The 14,703-nt window shown below is 38.2% G+C and overlaps 1 protein-coding gene across 4 annotated transcripts in view; it reads left to right on the top strand.

The window, feature by feature from the left end:
* USP25 (ubiquitin specific peptidase 25) overlaps positions 1-14,703 on the top strand; it is an 89,157-nt gene that overhangs the window by 46,018 nt on the left and 28,436 nt on the right. For all 4 annotated transcript variants that reach the window (XM_017807978.1, XM_017807981.1, XM_017807980.1 and 1 more), the window contains 5 exons: positions 3,330-3,416; positions 8,022-8,159; positions 9,023-9,099; positions 9,824-9,897; positions 11,338-11,486. In XM_017807978.1, coding sequence (XP_017663467.1) covers positions 3,330-3,416; positions 8,022-8,159; positions 9,023-9,099; positions 9,824-9,897; positions 11,338-11,486 — 525 coding nt within the window. The remainder of the gene's footprint in view (positions 1-3,329; positions 3,417-8,021; positions 8,160-9,022; positions 9,100-9,823; positions 9,898-11,337; positions 11,487-14,703) is intronic.

The following is a 14,703-nucleotide window of genomic DNA, read 5'->3' as shown; positions in this document are numbered from 1 at the left end:
GCCCTGTGCCTACAGGATGTGCAAGAATCCATCACAGAGCCTGTGTGAAGCTTTCTGCAGCAGCTTGGTAGGTCATCTTTTATCTAGACTCAGAAGTCCTGTTCTCCTACTCTCTGAGTATTGCTGGTGTCAGTAAATTTACTAATTTAGGACTCTGCCAGTGGCTTTTAATGACCTGTGCTGCATGCTAAGCTTTTATGGATTTAATATGCTGACTAATTTATGTCCTTGCACCGTTAATGCAGCATCACAGTTCTTGAATTAATCCTTCACTCAGGCAATCGAAATTCTGCCAAGGTCCTTATGTTTCATAATCCTAGACTTGAAGGGGGGAAAAGGGATAAGCAGGGTGTTTTAGGTGAGACCAAGACAACTTATATTCAGAAATTGCATCTGGGCTCTATAGGTTAACACTACTCAGAAAAGTGAAGGGTTTAGTATCTTACAGTCTTGAAGCTACAACTCTGCCTGGTTCTCTCTGGCATGATAGAAGATACATCTACATCATCACCACCTATAGCAGGGGACAGCCACAGTATGTCTGTTGTCATTCAGCATTGTTAATGTGAATGACCTAAACTGACATTGGATTTCTGTTGTTGTTTATTCTCACTTTTCTTTTACTATCTTGTTCCCCTCCCCCAAACTGACATATTAGGAGGCAGGTATTCTAAAAAAATCTATTGATTTTTCGTGGTAATTTGAATTGATATCACTTACCTCAGCCTTAGCTTGGTGAAGTTTCCAGATGACAGCTTTTAAATGGGTGTAAATACACTTGTGGATGGGGGGGAGGGGGACAAATCCACAAACCCACCTTTTATAGAGTTATCCTTGCATGCATAAATTCTGCATGCTTTGGTAAATTGTAAACAGATCAAGGCCAGTAGATCTGAAGTATCCACCTTTTAGATCCAGCCTGTTTTCTCATGCTGGGACCCTGTGACAGTTTCTGTAGCTGAAGCCAAGCAGGTGAGAGGTGAAGTGCTGCTCCATGTAAAGTGTTTGGAAGGACAAAAGATGGCTCAGCAAGCTGGAAATTCTTTTGCCTTGGCTGTTTCTGAAGCACTGGGGTGGTTGGCCATGGGAGGTCTCCTTTACAGCTCTTTATCACAGGAAGAACTGTAAGTTCCTCACTGAGGTACTTTGGGCACAGAAATTCGTTGGTCTCAGACACTTGTTTACCCTTACACTGGGAATTACCTTTTTCTTAGTGGAAGTGTCCTGAAGTTGATTTAGCTCAGTATAGAAGAGCTATGGCACTGTCCTTAGCATTAGTGCTGTTGGTAGTAGATTAACTGGGATAGTTCTGCTGCATCTCCATACAACTATGCACAGAGTGAGCTGTTCTGGAGAGAAGTTTAATAAGTAAAATATCTTGCATAAGAAATTCGAAGTAGAACAAAGCTGAAGAAGAAAAGAGCATATTGGACAATCCTCTTAATTACTCTCAGCAGATTGCACAAATAGGTTTGTTCAGGTTAGTAAAAAAGCACAGAGTTATGTGTTCAGTTCAGAGTTCTGGATTAAAGAAATAGAGTTTTTGGGAAAAACTTACAGATTGAATGCTGGGCAAAAATGCTAAACTGAAGTACAGTTTTCTGTACATAATTTGTGTATTTGCGTTATGACATTGGCCTGCTCAGCTGCTTGGCATTTTGATGGCACTTGGATTAGTCATGGAGAAAATTCAGCCTTTGGACACTGTATTTCAGCAGCTGGTTTATTTTGTATGTAAGACCTTGCTATGTTTTGCTTGATGAAGAGCCCACCAGTGGAATGCTGTTACATCATGAGATATAACTTCAATTAGTATCAGCTTCTAGAATGACACTTCAATTAAATATTAACATTTTCTCTGCTCTGAGTAAGTAAACAAAGGACTCTGTTTTAATCTCCCTTCTCTGCAGTGATAGATAAAAGGGGAACGTGTATTTGGAACAGCAAAACAAAAAAAAAAGTTTGACTACTCAATTATCTGGTTTGTTTTAGCAAGTTCAGAAACTAGTTTTTGGTTGATGTTTTTCATTTTCTGTTTTTAAAATTATTTTTAAATCTAAAAAAGTTAGGAAAGATACCTCTAGGCTTTCCATTTTGCTGGGGATGCTGTGTACTGTGGGGTGTGGAAAAAGGTTAAACTCTGTACAGGCTCTTTACAAGGAAAGTCAGGAACATGGGACCTTTTCAAGAACTTATTTGTTTTCCTTCCCCCATGTTCTGAAGTATTAGGATAAATGCAGAGCCTCTTCACAGTTTGAGTTTCACTTTCTTGGCACTGAGGGATTGAAATCCCATTAAACCTGTTGTGTTTAAGTGACTTAAGTCTTTACTTGTGTAGGACAAGTTGCAGGATCAAAATCTATTGCTAGAGCAGAGGCAAGCTCTGCTTTTTCAAAATAAATAGCTAATAAGTGATGGGGTGGGGAAAGAGTTAGTTATAGATTGTAAAACCAACAGGTATGAATAGGAGGGGAAATCTTTCCCATGCTGCTCTGATGAGCATGTTTAAAATACTTCAGACCTTTTCTGCTACCCTGTCCTCATCAAAATGCTGTTCTGTCGTAATGAAGTGAATTTTAATTAAGATGCTTTCTGTCTGTACAGAAAAGCAGTGATGCAGCTACAAAAGTGGTCAGGACTCCGGTTCTCAGCCACTGCTTTGGGCTTTTATTCTTTTGCAACCCAGAGTTGTCTCGTTCTTGTACTCTCTTGGCTCCAGGCTCTGTGTTACACTGTGGAGTTCTTTATGGGTGTGCCTGTAGACACCTGTTTTCATGTTGTAGTGTCTGTAAAATGGGAATATTATCACTTCTTTACTGCAGAGGTGTACAACCCAATTTCCTTACTCAAATGTACATCCCTCAGGTCCTGTAATACTGGGAGGAGTGGACAGAATGCAGAAAGTACAGCTAATTGCAAGTGGAATTAAGTTGCATATACAGAGGTGTATTCTCTCTGCAGTGAGGAGGTAGATGATAGAGGGCCTACAAGATCAATTTTAGATGGCTAAACAAACTTTCATTTCCATTTTAAAGCTGATAGTTATACAATTAAATTCTTGTTGTAAAAAGTAACTTGCCTACCGTTTAAAACTACTATACCATTTATGTGATTAAGTGCAAAGAATTTTTTTTATTATGCTATTTTCTTGGCAAAAATAATTGTCTTCTGATGAAAATAAGTCTAGCAAAGTTAAGTGAAATAATCTACCTTCTGAAATGAAACTTTAGTATTGCTTAAGTTTAACACTTCATTTCTTTTGCTTATTTGGAAGAACTTTGTATTGTTTGTAGAAGTGCTTAAAGATTTTCTTAATTTTTTCTTTTCAGTCATTATTTAACCTACTGGAGTTTCGAAGACTAGTTTTGAATTTCAATCCTCCCGCAAATGCTCAAGACTTGCCCCGAAACCAAAAGGTAAAATGAGAAGCTGACTTCCCCTCGTGGCTAAGGGCATTTCTCTCTCGTTCCTGAATTTTGCACTGTTCTCTAGCTCAAATTAACATGGATTTTAGAGGTGCCAGTTAGCAGTCCTCTGAGCTTCCTGTTGTGGATCTTACATAAATGATGTCAGCCTCGTGGCAGAGTGCAGGTCAGGGTGTGGGGAGAGGCAGAGCACTTCTCTTGTGAATGTAGCTTGTCTTAGCAAGCACTTGATTCCAGTTCCCTCGCCCTCATGATGTGAGATTAAGCTTTCTATTAGCTTGTCTCTTCTAGCCTCTTCATGAGGTAATTGTAAGCATAAATTTTCTCATGTGTTTTCTGGTACTCTTGTAGGATTGAGGAGGGGAGGGCCTTGGCTCAGGTTTCTTCTGACTTCAGACTAGCAAGGGAGAATGGTCATGGACTGATCACAGATCAGTTTTTCCTCCTTTATGGACACCCTCTGAGGAGAGATACATGGGAACCCCTTGGTTTCCATGCTACAAATTGGAAAGGTAGAGATGGGAAAAGGAAGTGGCTATAGGAAGTGTGAAGACATGTGGTACCATTATTTTTAACAGTGGCTTACAAGGCAGTGAATTTTTGCGTATACAGAAATTAGAAACATAGAATGGTTTAGGTTGAAAGGAACCTTAAAGATGATTCACTTACAGCACCTGTGCCATGGGCAGGAACACCATCCACTAGACCAGGTTGCTCAGAGCTGCATCCAACCTGGGCCTGACCTTGAACACTTCCAGGGATGGGGCATCCACAAGTTCTCTGGGCAACCTGTTCCAGTGCCTCACCACCCTCACCATAAATTAGACTATTGCCTGTTGCCTCTTTTTTTCAGATTTAAAAAAGGGAGTGTGTTGTCTGCCTGTTCTTAGTTGTTTGTCACTTCAGGCTTGACTGGAATGTTCAGTAGCAAAACTAAGAGCTGTAATTAGAGAAGCAAAGGAAAAGAGACAGTGTCCATTTTCTAAACTTCTGAGTATGTACCCTGAAAGGGAAGTTGAATATTCAGTCAGAACTATGTAATTTTTCCCGTGTCTGGTTCCCTTCCTCCTCCCCCACATTCAAATCACTTCTTTTTGGGTAGGAAAGCATGTTTGCATTATGTCATGAGATGGTGTGAAAATACAACATGGTTAGTGCTGGGAACACGGCACAGGGTGGGGATGGGGCAGTGTATTCTAGTAAGAAAGATAAGTCATGCTTTACCAAAGAGTTGTACTGGTTTTTTTTATTTATTTATTTTTAGATTGACCTTCTGCATAGTATTTAATTATTCATCCTATAATTTGTTTTAGTAATGTCTTCCAGTACTCAGAGTTCTTTACCTTCAGTTTTCAGGGTGTAAAAAGCAGTTGGCATCTAAGAGGTGGTATGAAATAGCTAGTAACAAGCTGTTGTCTTGAAAAACATCTTGCCCAAGCATTGACACTTGCAGCTGAATGCCTTTAGCAATTCCAAAGTGCTATTTTTTAGAAATTCTGACCTTGACAGACAGTATTAAGCCTGTGTGAAAAGGTTTGACACCAGGAGAGGATACAGATTTGTGCAGAAACCTTGCTTTCTGCAGGCCTGCTAGTAGGAATCTCTGGCAGTAGTTTGTGTCCTCTCCTTTGTTAACTTAAATTCCAGGATGAAATATCATATTAATTGGTGTACTCATTTGTCTTATTTACAGCTGAAAAAGGACTGGGACAATTTAGGAAAAGAGATCACTTCACTAGTTGGAACTTTGACAAATAGAGGAAATAAGCATGCATGCCCCCAAATATGGTGCTTTTATTTCTTTATAAGTGAAGGCAAGTAGAGGCAAATTGATTTAAAGTTGTAATATGTTACCAGTTGACAAAAGGAAAAAAGAAAAAGGCCCCGAAATTTATTTCCATCTGCTTTCTTGTTTTAAAACTGTTTCAACTTTGTTTTGGTTTAATTCGTATTCTAGTATTAATAACTATACATGACTGACATTCTTTAGGATCAAATTCCCATCCTAATAAAGACCAAGTTTTAATAATACCAGATTTTTAATACTTTGGTTTTCATCCTGTTGTTCTTCCAGTTGGTGGGACTTAATTTAACTCTGGGGTCATGACAACCTCTTGAATTAGAATTAAAGCATGTGGTTGTACTTCAGGGAATATTGCATAGAAGGGTTGTTTGTTCTTTCCCATCAATATATTGAATCCAAATGCTATGGACGATTTGGCATGTAAAGTTGTTAATCCAGAGGTCATTGGTGTAAATTTAAACTTGAAAAAAAACCAACCCCAAACAAACAACAGCCTCACCCCGTTTGCCTCAGCTAATTGGGCTTTGTTTTTCTGGATTTGGGCATGCACTTAACATCTCCAATCTGGTTTTGTTCTTTTTATTTTGAAATTAATTTTTCTTCCTTGATACCCTTCTGTAGCACAGACATAGTTCTCTGTAGTTACTGCAGCTTCTTTGCTCTCCCAGTTCTCTTACCTCTTGCTGTCACATGAACAGACCTTTTTGCTGCACACAGTGAGACCAGCGAAATATTTGGCCTCAGTGATATCTTCAGGAAACATTTTATTATTGGAGGAAGCAGGTTATTGTGCTACAGGTTAGCACATCCTTCCGCCTGTTCTGATATTATTTTCAATATTATCACTATGTCACTGTCCTGGCAAACTGATTGACAATAATGAATGTTTGCTATGTATTAAATATGCAAACTGCTTTAGCAGTTATTCCAACATGTGTTAAGAAATTACTTGTGCAGGCAGGATAGGTGATAAAATAGAGAATGTTTTAGATTATTAACTTTCCATACAGTTTTAAGTTCAAAACTCATTTTAATCTTTTTTTCTTGGTGTTGATGTAGCTGCTGTGCTGTGATCACTTTATTAGTTCTTTTGTTTTACTGTACAGGTCCTCTGTGGAACTGTATACCTTGTCTTGGGGACTGGCCCATGTTCTTTTGAAGATTTTAGGCTTTGTTCAGTCAGAATGTGTTTGTTGTGTTAATGCCCACATAATCTGGTCAAGGATCATGCCTAATGCATTAAATCAAGCTTTTTCAAAAAAAGCAAGGATTTTTCTAGTCTTAGAGAACTTTGATAGCCTTTATAAAGATATTTGTTCTGAGTAATTCTACTGACATGGGTAGCCAGTTGTTCAACCTAAAGCTACAAATATGCTTAAAACTCAGCCAAATTAATAGTGTAAGTTTGGCTAATGCAACAATACGGCCTATATACTTCACATTTTAAAAAAAAAAAGTAAGATTTAGAATATTCTGTGCTTAATAATTTATATCACGCATATGAATTATCACTGGTATTTAAGCATTTGGATAAAATATATCTGTATCTAAAATTTGAAATTCTGTTTATTTTAATAGATCACTTTATAAAACAGTAAGAAAAATACTACTTTTGTAATTTGTTTCCCTGTTTTGTTGTTATATAGTTCTTTAAATATCTAGATGGGAGACTGATTTTGTTCTTAAATTAGGATGATTTAATGCTGATTTACTAGGGTGGCACTTGAAGTCTTCAACCTTTTCTGTGAGGAGTGTTTATAATTAGCAGGTGTTTTGCGAGGTGGACTAGAAAAGCAAGTTAAACTCAGAGATTTATGTGACTAGAAGTATTTTTTAGGTATTATGCAGAACATATATTCCAATTCACTGCACAGTTTTTAAAGCTGAAGTAAAACATACTCAACGTACAAAAAGCTTTGTCCATACTGGATTGACATAGGAGTGGCTAAACAAGTCTGCTGTTTGAGCGTGTGAAAGTTTGTCATCAAGTAATTCTAGTTTGACCAGCATCTGTGCTGCCTTTGAATGACACTTTGTTCTAAATACAAGTGGATATTACATGGAGTTTAATTTCATAAGTATTTGTCAACCATCTACTCAGGAGTATGAGTGATATCCAATCTCCACTTGTAGTTTAATCTGTGGTATGAAGGATTTGTGTTTTTCTTTGCTTTTCATTATACAGGCAGAAGGCATTTCTTCTCTTCTGGAAATCAGAAAAAGAATGCCATAATCCCATGAACTGTACTTTAAATAATAGGTACAAAGGAGAGCAGGGTATTTCTCTTACTTCTTCAAGAGAAATAATATTTATGTTCACTTTATAAATTTAGTTTTCAGTAAAAAATAAGCTTAAGAAAGTGCTGAATAGTGTGTAGGCTCACAAGAAATTCTGCTAGAGGTATAGAGGAATACTAATTTCAATAAAACCAAGGTTTTATTGTTGCAGTGTATTACTTAAGGCTTTGTAAGCCTTAAGAGGAACATTTCTGTCTTAAATGCAATGTGACTTGTCCAGTTGTCAATGTAACCTCACTTCAAGACAAACAGCATCATCTAGATGTAATTCCAGGGAGCTTTTAGTTTCTGAAATGTAATTTTCTTCCCAGAGAACTACATTATTTTGTAAAACTGACAAGTAAAAGGCATTCAACGCTACCTTGTAGTACTGTAAGTAAGCTTATGTATTATTATGATGATTGGCAAGTTATACACTTAGTTTATTGGGTAGCACTTCTGTAAAGTAGATTTTTGTTATCACTTTGTTAATATTTTTAATTCTTCCAATACAGGAACATAGGAATCTGCCTTTCATGCGTGAATTGAGGTACCTGTTTGCACTTCTAGTTGGTTCGAAGAGAAAATATGTTGACCCATCAAGAGCAGTTGAAATCCTTAAGGATGCTTTTAAATCCAATGATTCCCAACAGGTAATTTTCGATCAAGCTTATGCATGTTTTCATATGGTCATCTGGGGTCATCTGGCAATAGGAAGTACTTAGAGTGGACAACAAAAATTCAAAATGTCCACAGAAAAACTTCTAGCTATTAGAGTCTTTGAGCTTTTCCTCTGATATTATGTGATTTCTAGTCAACTTTATTAGGAAAATTAAAAAAAAATATTTCAGACAGCATTCCTTTTATTCAGTGCACTTTCTTCCTATTGTTTCAGAAATTAGCTAATAGATCCACATTCTTGCTTTTAGGGTTTAGTTCTAAGTCTGAGGCTTTTGAAAGAGTGTTATCTGATCTAACGGTACATCCAGGGCTGGTACAGTCCTGTTATCCTGTTTGTGTAGATACTGGTTTGGAGGATCCAAATGTTCATATTCAGGATTCTTACCTAAATCATAGTATATTCTGCTTTTTTGAGAAACACTTCATTTCTTCAGATGCTTTGTTTTCCCACATGAGGTTGTGTGGCTGAGGTGTTTAATTACAACAGCACGCTGAATTTAGTGCTCGATGAAAGTAATATTAGTCACCACTTGTTAGATACCAAAGGGTTTGAACAATGGGATTCATGAGATGCCTTTGGACTAGCATGGTATGAAAGCTGAGCCCAAGTAATAAGGATCACAGGACAGTGTCACAGCTGAGGAACACCAGAGCCACTCATAAAACAAAAACCAATCATGGAATAGTCTTAGCCACAATGTGATTTTGGAACACTTGTGGAGGGGAATACTGCTTTACTGATCCTGTAAGGTGACCTTTCGTTGTGTTCTGTTACATATAGTCTATGATTCTATGATATGTCAACATACACTGATCATTTTGTATTTTTTAACAGCAAGACGTCAGTGAATTCACACACAAATTATTAGATTGGCTAGAAGATGCCTTCCAAATTAAAGCTGAAGAAGAGAGGTAAGATTTTTTTTTTTCCTAGCTCTGCATGGTGAACATTTGGATGAGAGAAAATCAAACCAAACAACCAAAAATCCACTTCTCTGTATGGCTGAAAAAGACCCAACTCTGTAGCTCATTTTGGTTCAAGTGTGGTTTTTTCCATACATGGCAATACCTTGGATTTTTCCATCAACTGTCTGTTCATCCCCTTATTTTGTGTTAGAAATCTAGCTCAATGAAGTCCGAAGTGTATAAAGAATAGAGATGTGGTTTTTGTACTTAATCAGTTAGACTCTTTTCATTGGAATGAAGTTTTGCTTTTCGATCCTGCAGTTTGAAATACTTCAAAACCTTGCTCCTTTTTCTCATATCTGAAGTAAATACTCATTGTTTGTATAAGTAAACATCTGTAAACTGTCTTTTGAATACATAATTTTTTCTAGAGCATTGCAGGAAATAGTTTTTACAAGGGTTTTGTACAATTAACCACTCATTAATTGAACCTGGTTTACATAGGCACTTCTAAAACTTAATTTTCAGAATATACTTATCACTGCAAATATCTAAATCATTGTTATTGTCAATAGAGAAAAGTACAAATATAAATTAACAGTACCTGAGTAAAATAGGCAGAATAATTTCCATAATGAATTCAGAATAATCTGTTCGTAATTTTATAAAAGTTTGTAGCTTTGTGTTTGATTTTTTTTTTTTTTTTACTTACACACTTCCTGGTTTTTAGGGATGGAGAGAAACCAAAGAACCCGATGGTGGAGTTGTTTTATGGACGATTTCTAGCAGTAGGTGTACTTGAAGGTATGCATCTGGATTTACTTGGACATCTGTGGTTGTGTCTGTCCAGTGCCTGTCCACGTACACGGGTGAACGATGCAGTTGTAGGACTTAGGTACTTCTGCAGAATCACACTTGGAGAATACAAGCTCAGTCTGTAACAAATGGTTTGTCCTGGAAATATGAGGGTGAATGTAAATGCAGTGAGCTGCAGGGATCCAGAAAGACTGTTTCGATAACCTCAAGGAGCTGATTGTATGTTCTCAGTGCAGCAGAAGTTGGGGTGAGATGCTGAGGGAATATCCTTTGAAGAAATTATTGGGGCACTTTTAGCACTTACTAATTGTATATAGAGGGCAAGTTACTGTAGTTCATCAAGCTAGTCTCTCACTCTCTCTCTTATTCATTTAGTGCCATTAAAAACTTCATTTTCTTGCATTTTCTTCTGCATGTATGAAAAACTCACCCTCCTAAACGTTACAGTTTGCTGAAAACAAGTCAGCGGAAACCTTCTCAAAGGCAGTGTTGGGGGGAGTGCTAAGGAGGAATAAACTGTACAACAAACTTCCCTTTATCTTATCTGTATGTAATTAGTAGAACTGTGGAATTGCAGTGTTCTCTATTTCCAGGAGGCTATGAAAGGATTTTTGAGTAACTTTAATATTGGTGAATCTGCCCTCCATCCTAAATGAATGACTTGCATTTGAAAGAAGGAGCTATAGTCTTTAAAGTGGCTTCCAGGTTGTTCCTGGGACAATCTGTTGACAGATTTCAAAACCATTCTGCAGATTTCTTGCTCCTAGCTACCATTCTTGCTCCTTTACATTTAACTACTTTCCTCCTTTACATTCTCATCTTAACTGAGGAGATATGTAAAAATCAAACCAATGGAAAGAAACTAGCAGGCCTAAGAAGATTTGTTACTGACTTTAGCATGAAATAAATTGAAATTCTAGTTTGAAATCACTTGCCCCCTATATTTCTCCTCATGTTTGAGCTTACCTCATTATACACTGTTACCAAATTATAATCTTGTTTTCAGGACAGAAATTGTGAGTGTTCTCTTTTGTGGTTTATTTTTTCAAAATGTCCTTATACAAAGGGCTCTTTGATATCAACAATTCCGCTGACTTTGCTGATACAATGTACAGTTGTATTATTAAACTGCTATTTGCAGGAGGAGGATTTTGATTTATATGTGTAAAACTTCTCATACATCTGTAGAGCCAAGGCATTTTCAGTTTTACCAGTAGATGCCAAAACAATATTAAAAAGTGGTCTGGAGAAGAAAATACATAGATTTTCAATATTATGTTTGAGCCACTTGTAACTTTGTACATATAATTGAACTGCTCAATAAGAAAATGTATTTTTCAGTAGACTAGATCAGCTGACCTAGGATTGTTTTTTAAAAAGGCAAATGTTTGTTTCTAAAACATTAACTGTTTCATTTTTCACGTGAAGGTAAAAAATTTGAAAACACAGAAATGTTTGGCCAGTATCCACTACAGGTTAATGGCTTTAAAGATCTGCATGAGTGCCTCGAAGCTGCAATGATTGAAGGGGAAATTGAATCCCTTCATTCAGAAAACTCTGCCAAGTCTGGTCAGGAGGTGAGTTAAGTGCTCCTGTGGGCTTCTCTAGGGATTTGTTGTAGTGCTTTTTATTTTTCATTCGGGTTCATGGTTGGTTTTTATCTGACCTGCTGCTGTGCAGGTCCTGATGTCTGGCATAACGTTAATTTGGGGGGTTTGTATCTCTTTGGAGTATCCAGAATATAATGGTTTTGCATGTTTCTTAAGATAGGAAGTTCATGCTTATTAAAAGCTGGCACAATTAAGTGCTTACAGTAGTGATTTGAGACAGGCTGGTTTCCACCTGTTGCTGATATTTGATCTCCATGAGAGGTCATGGTTTAGGTGTCCTGTGGTACCTGAGCACTGCTCTGGCTGACTTGCTGCTCTGGGCCATGTTGTGAACAGCAGCTGTGAGCTGTGCCCTTGCCATTGCTGCACAGCATTCCTGTTGTTCCTCTGTGCCTCTGTCATGTAATTGCTCAGCACCTTAGCCTTCTTCCCCTCTCCTCTTTCTACTGCCATGTCCGTGTGTCCTCTTCTTTGATACCTACAGGGGGCAATTCTCCGCTTTGCTTGCAGTGTTGGACAGACAATACTTGACATTACTTGCTCTGTGGGCTGCTGTTCCTCCTGTTCCAGAAGAGCTCATTAGAGCAGGAGGCTGCCAAATGCCAGAACGTGCTGGAAGCGTGGGTGAAGGGATTCAGACGGAGCCCCACTAAGCAGTGGGGTATGCAGTGTATGATATTGAGATGAGTTGATGAATGAGATTTCTTGTGCAGAAATCACAGGTTAGGAAAAGAGGTAGTTTGTGGTTGTAGAACCAGGAGGGTGTACTCTGAAACATCCCCTCTTACTGGCATTCATATGTGTGCCTGGCACTTTTCTCTGGCAGAGCTCTCTCTAAAAACCTGTGGGTTATTGATATGGAAAAATGGGAATCCCTGTTGCCTTTGAGGGCTGAACTTCCTCTTTACACATCTGTTCATGTTTTACCACAGTTATTTTAAAGATGTGAAGTCTTAGGAGGTTTCTTCTACTTAGGTAAAAAGGTGTAATTTCTTCCTTGATGTCAGTCTTTGGAAGTAATGTAACTTAGCTTCATTTAATCATATCAACATACACACAGGGTTTAATTATGAAGCCTAGTGACACACACTGAAATCATCCTCCAGTCTGAAGTTCTAGTTCCAACTTTGTGTTTTGCGACAAATGTTTTAGAGCATCCCTTTTACAGTGATCATGCTTCCTGCAACATAACTGGAAGAAAACAAAATTCCTTGGTACAATACAAAGTTTGGTTTCTTCATTCTAGGTGAAATCTTGTATGTATCTACTACAAGAACAGGATTGTTTGTCTTCTGGACTGAAACTGTCTTGCAGTTAAAACCTGTGTGTATTCATGCATAAAAAAATGTCAGTTCTGTTATAAATGCTTGACTAGAAATGTGAGATTTGAGTTTGTGTGGTTTTTGGTGGTTCTTTTGTTTGTTTTGTTTTTGAGGGTTTTTTAACCTGTAATGTTGGGAAATTGTGGGGAACAGAAGGATAGTTATGTACAGGGCTAGGCTCTTAAGCTTTGAGTTTTATGAAATTGTCAGGGTTTTAATCAGCTTGGCTTCTTAGCATGTGGAAATTGAAGTGCAAATCATATGGCAGATTGACCACGGTGAAAAACCAAGAAACATTACTGCATTATGAGGGCTAAGTAAGTTGATTAAGTTTCCCTGAAGTAATTTATAGTGATGTTGCTGCTTTTAGTAGTTATGTTTAAATATGATGCCTCAAAGATTGCAGAACCAACTAGGCTGGAAAAGACCTCTGAGATCGAGTCCAAACTATGACTGAACACCACCCTGTCAACTAAACCATGGCACTAAGTGCCACATCCAGTCTTTCCTTAGACACCTCCAGGGATGGTGACTTTACCACTTCCCTAGGCAGTCCATTCATTGGAATCACTCTTTCTGTGAAGAACTTCTTCCTGATGTCCAACCTAATCCTTCCCTGGTGCAGCTTAAGACTGTGTCCTCTTGTCCTGGTGCTGGTTGCCTGGGAGAAGAGACCAACTCCCACCTGGCTACAACCTCCTTTCAGGGAGTTGTAGAGAGTGATGAGGTCTCCCCTGAGCCTCCTCCAGGCTGAACAACCCCAGCTCCCTCAGCTTCTCTTCATAGGACTTGTGCTCCAGTCACTTCATCAGCCTTGTTGCTCTTCTCTGGACCTGCTCCACCACCTCAATATCTTTCCTAAATTGAGGGGCCCAGAACTGGACACAGTCCTCAAGGTGCAGCCTAACCAGTGCTGAGTATAGGGGAAGAATCACTTCCCTAGTCCTGCATTGTTACAGTGCATTGGAAGGTTTGGAAGTAGTAAACGAAGCTCAGTTTTTTGTAGTTTTAACAGAGTCTGTTTCAGCTGAACAAAGACTTAAAGTGGCATTCCTCTGAGCTGGTATCAAAGTCTAAAGAGAATATTATTGTGATAGTCACATTTTAAAAGATCATTCTTTTTTTTTTCTTATTCCCACTGTTGCCTCTAGTGGCAATTCACTATTATTATCATTATTATTTTTACTCTTATTATCACAATGCCTAAAAGCCTCAGCTGTGGAGTGGGGTTGTCAGCAGGCAAGCTAATATATGAACAACAACAAAAAAATCCCTGTCCTGAGGAACTTAAATCCTCTTTCAAGAGAAGATGGAGGTCAATGCACATACTTGGGAGTTACAAGTGTGAGGAAAATGAGAGAATGTTTGTCAGCATCATTGTTGATGAAATTAAGCACATCAGCAACTTAGTCATCATTAAGTGGTTTGGGGGCCTTGCAATGAAAGGGTTTTAAGTTGTGCTGTGTCTTTGCTGACTTAAGCATTGAAATTTACTGCTGTGTGAAGTTGTTGCAAGAGAGAAGTCATGATTGTCTGTTAAAACTGAGAAGGTGGTTATTGGAGCCTGATATGGGCAAGAAAATGGAAGACAACTCACTTTGTCTGTAAACAGGCAATGAACTAGGAAAATTCAGCAACATCCTAGGAATCTGTTAGTGTGACAAGGTTACCTGCACTAAGGCCAGACAAGGGGAGAAGAGAGGAAACCTTGCACTCAGATGTGGAGTGATGAGAACCTGGACACAAATTTTATCCATGAGAACAGGAGGAAAAGGCTGTCTGCGAGGTATTGTTTGAAAAGACTATTCAAGACATTTGGCTGGATAAGAGAACTTGAAGTGAGCCCTGAGTCAAATGCCACA

Source organism: Lepidothrix coronata, unplaced genomic scaffold, assembly GCF_001604755.1.
Source record: "Lepidothrix coronata isolate B3197 unplaced genomic scaffold, Lepidothrix_coronata-1.0 Scaffold21, whole genome shotgun sequence".
NCBI lineage: Eukaryota > Metazoa > Chordata > Aves > Passeriformes > Pipridae > Lepidothrix > Lepidothrix coronata.
The sequence above is the reverse complement of the archived record's forward strand: the minus strand, read 5'-3'. Positions and strand labels throughout refer to the sequence as shown.